The sequence below is a fragment of the Cornus florida genome, unplaced genomic scaffold (assembly GCF_030987335.1).
Source record: "Cornus florida cultivar Cherokee Brave unplaced genomic scaffold, ASM3098733v1 CherokeeBrave_3.0.0_Hap2_Chr01, whole genome shotgun sequence".
NCBI lineage: Eukaryota > Viridiplantae > Streptophyta > Magnoliopsida > Cornales > Cornaceae > Cornus > Cornus florida.
In genome coordinates, this window is record NW_026775571.1 from 10,390,733 (window position 1) to 10,399,211 (window position 8,479).

The 8,479-nt window shown below is 35.5% G+C and overlaps 1 protein-coding gene across 1 annotated transcript; it reads left to right on the forward strand.

Moving 5' to 3' along the window:
- The first annotated feature begins 2,018 nt into the window (after positions 1 to 2,018).
- LOC132269193 (disease resistance protein RUN1-like) lies at positions 2,019 to 6,224 on the forward strand. The gene is made up of 4 exons (XM_059770289.1): positions 2,019 to 2,239; positions 4,731 to 5,437; positions 5,620 to 5,846; positions 5,994 to 6,224. Exons 1-4 carry the CDS (start codon positions 2,019 to 2,021, stop codon positions 6,222 to 6,224), a joined length of 1,386 nt encoding a protein of 461 aa, XP_059626272.1.
- The last annotated feature ends 2,255 nt before the right edge of the window (positions 6,225 to 8,479 follow it).

Below are 8,479 nucleotides of genomic sequence, written 5' to 3' on the forward strand. Positions count from 1 at the left end.
ACAAAATTACCTGTTTCTGCCTAGGGTCATGCCATATTACATGCTGCATTATTAGTTCGTATACGACCAACTGCTTATCATAAGTACTCACCATTGCAACTTGTTTTTTGTTAACAACCGAATATCTCCCACATACGAGTTTTTGGTTGTGCTGTATATGTTCCAATTGCATCACTCCAACGCACTAAAATGGGTCCTCAACGTAGACTTGGAATTTATGTTGGTTTTGATTCTCCATTTATTATTAGATATCTTGAACTCCTGACAAGTGATGTCTTTAAAGCACGATTTGCTGACTGTCATTTTGATGAGACTGTTTTTCCACCATTAGGGTGAGAAAAGGCACAACAGCAATGTGATCTTACTTGGAATGCCCTGGAATTGTCTCATTTTGATCCTCATACAAATCAATGTGAGCGAGAAGTTCAAAGGATCATTCACTTGCAAAATGTTGCAAATCAATTATCTGATGCATTTATTGATACAAAGAAAGTGATAAAATCACATATACCAGCTGCAAATGTGCCAGCACGAATTGCTGTCCCTGAGGGACCTTCTGTCAGTAATGCAGCAAATGCATTTAAAACATGCCTGAAGCGTGGTAGACCAGTTGGTGCAAAAGATATTATTTCTCGTAAGAGGAAATCACAAAAAAAGTTGGCACTCCTGAAGAGGCCACAAAAAGAGCAACAGATATTATTGATCAATCTGAGATAATAACTTTTGATAACGCAGAGGCTCTTGATGAGTCTCAAGTACCTAAAAATGATGAAATCATAAATATTGATGAGGCAAAAGTAACAAATGATGATATGGCCCTTGATGAGACAAACGTACCTGAAAATGATGAGATCTCATTAAATTATGAAACGAGATGGAATAGAAATGAAATTGTTGTCGACAACATATTCTCATATCTGGTTGCTCTTGATATTGAAAATGAGGATCCAGAACCTCAAAACATCGAAGAATGTCGACGAAGAAATGATTGGCCAAAATGGAAAGAAGCGATACAAGCAGAGCTAAATTCATTAGCTAAACGTGAAGTATTTGGACCAGTAGTCCAGATACCTGAGGGTGTTAAACCTGTTGGGTACAAATGGGTGTTTGTACTAAGGCGTAATGAGAAAAATGAAATCGTGAGATACAAAGCCCGACTTGTAGCTCAAGGTTTCTCACAAAGACCTGGTATTGATTTTGAGGAAACATACTCCTCTGTGATTGATGCAACTACTTTTAGATTCATAATATACTTGGCAGTCACAGAAAGATTGCATATGCATCTAATGGACGTGGTTACAACATATTTATATGGATCACTAGATAGTGATATTTATATGAAAATCCCAGAAGGATTTAAAATGCCTGAAACAAAACTACGTAATATGCACTCAATAAAATTACAACGATCCTTATATGGATTGAAGCAATCTGGACGAATGTGGTATAATCGCCTTAGCAATTACTTACTCAAAGAAGGGTATGTGAACAGTCATATTTGTCCATGCATTTTTATTAACAAATCAGAATCTGGTTTTGTTATTGTTGCAGTATATGTTGATGATCTGAACCTTGTGGGAACATTGGACGAGATCGAAAAGACGGCCAATTATTTAAAGAAAGAATTTGAAATGAAAGATTTCGGAAAGACAAAATTCTGCCTTGGGCTGCAGGTTGAACATTTTTCAAATGGTATTTTTATCCATCAATCAACATATACAGAAAAGATTCTAAAACGTTTTCATATGGATAAAACCTATCCATTGAGCTCCCCAATGGTTGTCCGATCACTTGACATCAAGAAAGATCATTTTCGTCCTCGAGAAGATGATGAAGAACTCCTTGGTCCTAAAGTGCCCTATCTCAGTGCGATTGGTGCTCTTTTGTATTTTGCAAATTGCACAAGACCTGATATAATTTTTCCAGTCAATTTATTAGCACGGTACAGTTCTGCACCAACTCGCAGACATTGGAATGGAATCAAGCACATACTATGATATCTTTGTGGCACAACTGATATGTGCTTGTTTTATTCGAAAGCACCAATTTCTCCATTAGTTGGATATGCAGATGCCGGCTATCTTTCTGATCCACATAAAGCTTATTTACAAACAGGATATGTGTTTACCTGTGGCGGCACTGCTATATCATGGCGATCAATGAAACAGACAATGATTGCAACTTCTTCAAATCATTCTGAGATACTCGCAATTCATGAGGCAAGCAGGGAATGCATTTGGTTGAGATCAATGATCCAACATATTCGAACAACATGTGGTCTCTCATCAATAAAAGATAGCTCAACAGTATTATATGAAGATAATGAGGCATGCATTTCATAGATGAAAGAAGGATATATTAAAAGTGACAGGACCAAGCACATTTCACCAAAAAAAATTTATGCACATGAACTCCAAAAAAATGGTAATATTGATATTCAGAAGATACGTTCATATGAAAATCTAGCAGATCTATTCACTAAAACGCTTCGAACTACAACCTTCAAGAAGTTGGTGCACAACATTGGAATGCGTCAACTAAAGGATCTTCAGGGTTGATCTAATGAGGGGGAGCAATTGATCAAAGAGGTATTGACATGTTGTACTCTTTTTCCTTCGTCCAGGTTTTGTCCCACTGGGTTTTCCTGACAAGGTTTTAATGAGGCAGTTTTACTTTATGCAATACCATTTTCAGATACATAAGAATACTGTACTCTTTTTCCTTCGCTAGGGTTTTGTCCCATTGAATTTTCCTTAGTAAGGTTTTAACGAGGCATATTCTTAATGTAATATTGTGAACCTCAAGGGGGAGTGTTATGTATATATATATAATGGAAGTGGGGCCAACAATATATGTATGTCATCTATGACATCACCATATATAGCTTACATGGGAAGATTTCATTTGTGGCTTCTTTGGGAAGCCAAGTGCAGCACCTATATATATGGCATACATATGTACTGCGTGGGTGTGTGTTTGTGAATAAAAACATTCTGCAATCTCTCTCTCTCTCTATATATATATATATACACTCTCACACATATTTATTATACAAACCACCAATTTATTTATAAATGGCTAATTAACCATTAAATAATAAATTATTAATAAGGAGTGTGTTCCTGTAAATTCCAATGCAAAATATCCTCAATTTTATACTTTGACAATTCGTGCATGCCTCCACTTCCAACTTACAGACATAACAACATAGATGTATATTTATTCATCCAACTTAAATAACAGTTTATTTATGCTTTGGAAAATCGTCCATGCCTTCATAAGTATGTTTTTGGTCATACAAATTTAATAGCATATGAACTATGCTTCCTATGTAGGTATTTTGTTCCCACAATTCATAAGGCAATATTCTGTTTATGCCTTGGCAAATCATCCATGCCTCCGAATCAACCATATAGCAAAATAAAATAAATATAAAAAATATCATTAATTAAACATGAATAAAATCATAAAAATCTTTCTACCAAGATTTCCATTCACATATAACACGTATACACATGATAAATAACAATGAACAACTTATTAATTAATTTAGTTTTATTTATTTAGTAATGTCCACGTGTGATAGTATATAATAGGTATATTACACAATTAACCGATTATAGTTCTCTGTTCAAATCCCACCAATTCCCACAAAGTGGTAAAAGTGACCAACCACTACCATTTTCCCAAAGTGGTAATAACCAATTCCAAATTGCATAAAATATCACGTGATACGTTATATAATTATTTAGCCAATATAATATGACATTTATTACAAACTACATCCATTACACGTACACGTTATATAAATATTCAGGATTATTTGGCTTGGTTAAAAACAATTATGGAATAAACTATATATATATATATATAATGTATAATATAGCTTAACCAACATATACGCAATACAACGTTGTCCAAAACCCACTTAAAAGTGGTAACACAATTTGGACACAAATAAATCCAGACAACAAAACAGCTTGTTAAAGTGTAAACCCTATCAGTCGACTGAATTGCCCAAACCAGTCGAGCGATACACTTAAATCGGTTTGCCCTATAATATATGCACTTTATTTTATTCTTATTTTGTTGTTAAACAAACCCAAATGAAACAAGCCTTGGCCCACCCCACAGAAAATCGAAATAAAATTAAATTATAATACATATCACGTTACAAACCCTAATTCTCTGTGTCTAGCTGCTAAAGGCATCTCTCTCTCTCTAAGGAGGAGGACAACTCTCTCTAAGGAGGAGGCTGACGACGAGTGAATAACTACTAATTTCACATATGTTCTGTTTCATTATAGATCTTTGATTTGTAATTTTTTTTTTTATGAATTTTGGACCGGTTGCAACGTCGCCTGAGATTCGATTTTTTCCTTATTGGATCTATATTTTCTTTAATCTATTGTATATGTTGAATTTTTCTTTCAATGTTTTGTATGAATTCTGGAACCCTAGAAGAGGCATTGTGTGTGCGTCAGCCTTACATTGTGTCTGTAAAGGAAAACATGGCATTTTACTCAATCCATAATTGATACAAGTTATACAACAAGTGAAATTTTAGTCCAATTACCATTCTATATTCTTATTTGTTAAATGCAGTGGCCAGAGCTAAAATTCCTATCGATTGATTCGAGTTTGTTATATTTTATATTCCCAGTTTAAAATTTTCACTCATTTTTATTGATTTTTTCCTTTCTTATCTTATATTGAAACATCAAAAACAGGCATGAAGAAGAGTTTATCAAGAAAATTGTTGAAAAGATTTCGAGTGTACTGAATCACACGTACTTACATGTGGCCATCCATCCAGTAGGAATAGATTCTCCTATGGAGTACATGAATTCTCTGTTACGTGCTAGAACTAATGATGTCCGCATGGTGGTGATATGTGGGATTGGTGGAAAAGGCAAGACAACTATTGCCAAAGCTGTTTTTAAACATCTGTTCCATAGTTTTGAAAGCAAAAGTTTTCTGGCAAATGTTAGAGAGAATTCAAAGCACCATAAAACACAAATTTGTTTGCAAAAGCAGCTTCTTTATGATATACTAAAGATAGAAGTCAGAGAGGTGGGCAGTGTTGATCAATGTATCGAGGTGATAAAAAATAGGCTATGCAATAAAAGGGTCCTTATTCTTGATGATGTGGATCAACCAGACCAACTAACTGCGTTTATTTTCCACTTAGACAAAGCCAGAAAAGATTTTTTTGGTTCGGGAAGTAGAATTATCATAACAACTAGGAACCAGCATCTGCTAAAGCATACCGGAGTAAATGATACTTATATGGTTGATGATTTGATTGACAATGAATCTCTTGAGCTCTTTAGTTGGCATACCTTTGACAGGAGTGACCCTGGAAGAGGTTATGTTCAGCTCTCAAAAGATGTAATAGGTTACTCCCAAGGATTGCCCTTAGCCCTTGAAGTTTTGGGTTCGTTTATGAGAGAGTTCAAAAGCATAGCGGAATGGGAAAGCGAATTGGAGAAATTAAAAAAAAAAAACTCCTCATGGTAAAATTCAAGAGCAACTTAGAATAAGCTTCGATGCATTGGATCGTTATGAAAAAAAAAACATTCCTTGATATTGCATGTTTCTTTATTGGAATGGATAAAGATTACGCCACAAAAATACTAGATGGCTGTGGTTTTTCCGCAACAAGTGGTATTGGTGTTCTCACTCGTAGGTGCCTTTTAACAATAAACAAAGGTAACCTTATGATGCATAATCTGCTTAGAGATATGGGAAGGGAAATTGTTTGCCAAGAGCCTGTTAACTACCCTGGACAACGTAGCAGATTGTGGCATTGTGAGGATATTATTAATGTTGTAAAAAATTGCATGGTAATACTTCAACCAAATGAATATGTTTTCAAGAATTCATGTTAAAGTGAAGAAACCAATGCATTTCTAATCATATAAACATTAATACTTATGCTTATATCGATTACCTTTCACTTACACAAGTATAAATGCTTGTACTTTTATCAGGAAACAGACCAAATTGAAGGCCTAGCTATTGGACCAATGAACGAAGTCATGAAAGATGAAGCATTTAAGAGATTACAAAATCTAAGATTGCTACAACTCAATTTTGTGAACATTGCTGGAAACTGTGAACATCTTTCTAAAGAATTAAGATGGCTATACTGGCATGGATTCCCTCTGAATTCAATACCAAAGAATTTCTATCAAGAGAAGCTAGTTGCTCTTGACATGTAATATAGCAACCTAAAACAAGTTTGGAAAGACAAGAAGGTATAATAAGCACTTTGAATTAACTACTTATTGTCTAATATTTCCTTTTTCTTTCTGCATTGTATATTTCACTTTGAACTAATTCTGTGGTCAATCTTTATTTCAACAGGTTCTTGAAAACTTGAAAATCCCTGATCTAAGTCATTCCCATTTATTGACTAGAATCAACACTAACTTCTCAACACTCCCAAACCTTGAGAACTTAACACTTGAAGATTGTAGAAGTTTGAAAATGATTGACGAATCCATTGGAAGTCTAGAAAAACTGGTATTACTGAATTTGAAAGGATGTGCAATTCTTAGGAATCTCCCAAGGAGCATCTGTATGTTGAAATCTCTTAAAATTCTTGTGCTCGAAGGCTTGAATTTTGACAAATCTCTTAAAATTCTTGCGAGATCAAATTATCAACTCTGCTTTTTGATGACAAGACAGGTTGTAAGAGGTCACCATCAAAATCATGGCTTTCTAATCTTAAAATCCTCAAGTTGCATAGATGTACAAAGCTTGCATCACTTCCAGAGCTTCCATCAAGTTTGGGCTTGTTATATGCTCCAAATACATCATTGGAAAAATTGCCGGATCTGTCACACTTCCCCCCCCCCCCCCCCCCCCCCCCCCCCCCCCCGGCGATGATAGTTCTACTTGATTGCAGCAAACTAACCGAGTTCCCTTTCTCGGAAAATCTCCTACAGGTCTCTCTCCCTTTATATATATATATATATATATATATATATATATATATTTTGTCTATACGAGTGCATGTGTATGCAAGTGTCTAGCTCACACATTATCTTTCCAATTGTACAGAGATGGAATGGAAGATGGATTAATGAATTCGATTATGTATCAGTTCCCTGGTCTGAAGTTCCTGATTGGTTCAAATATCAAAGGATAGGTGAAGTATTGTCATTTCAGGTGCCTCCACATATGAGTATGATGGAAGGCTTCATTTTATGTTTTGTATATGAATCACATTATTTGTATATCAAAATCCCAGGATCATTAGAATATAATGTCTTTGTTGCTAATGTAACCAAGGATTTTTGTGTTCCCTTTGATCGTAAAATGTTTTGTCGTGCCACCCCACATGACCAACTTTCACTGGGCTCTGTACCCCTGCAAGAATTTGAGGTGGATAGTGGAGACGAAGTGGAAATTGTAATAGAAACAGGTTACGGGTTGACTGTGAAGAAGTGTGGAGTCTTCTCGGTGTATATTGAAGCTAAGAAACATACCAAAATGGACATTGAAGAACAACTGAATGAGTTCAATTTTTTGTCTGGTAATGAGAGTGTCATGGTTATCCATGATGAAGGATGCCGACATGAGGAGGAGGCAGGAGCAAGCCATGCGCGGGGGAAAGGTAAAACAAAATGCAGTGATGAAGCAGCAGGACCGAGCCATGCATATATTACTGGTTTTATGAAGCTGAATAGGAGATTTCAGTGGTTAAGAGATCTTGTAGTAGATGAGGGAGATAACAATGATGGTGATGAGATCATGTGTGATGAAGACAATGACTGCAAGGATGATCCTATTGGTGTATGAATGAATTGGATGGTGAAAATCATGGATATTATGTTTTGGAGTACTGAATTGACACCTTAGATTTATTTCAAAATAAATCAGAGGAAATTTGTTTTTTTTTTTTTTTTTTTTTTTAGTTAAAAGGTAAGCTTGTATATAGAAATAAAGTTTAGAATGTACATGGAGTGCTACAATAAGCACCAAAACAAATACAATGAGTGCCACACTGGGCAACAAAACAAATACAACTGGCCATAACCTACAGGCCTACACAACATTTAGACATATAAACAGCCACTTAGGAACTAAGTTTAGAAGCAACAAGGTTGAATGTTAGAATTTACAACCGCACAAAGAAGTCAGCACCAGTAACATCCACTGAGAGTAACCACCAGTGGTAGAACAACAACAATCACGAGGAGTGTCCACAATAAGTGAAGCATTAACAGCCACCAAGCACCAGATATTAGGAGATCAACCAAGAGTGTCCACCAGTGATAATACTTCCTTTGTAGTAGAGGTTTTGCAGCTCACTGTGAGACACTACTTGACTGAGGTCTTAGCTATGTCTTAAAGTGACAGAAGCAAGTCTAGCTTGCACACATGATTTTATCTGTGAAGTTATAGTCTGTGGAGAGCAAGATTTATTTCTGAAGGCCCTGGAATTCCTCTCCATCCAAAGGAAGTAAAC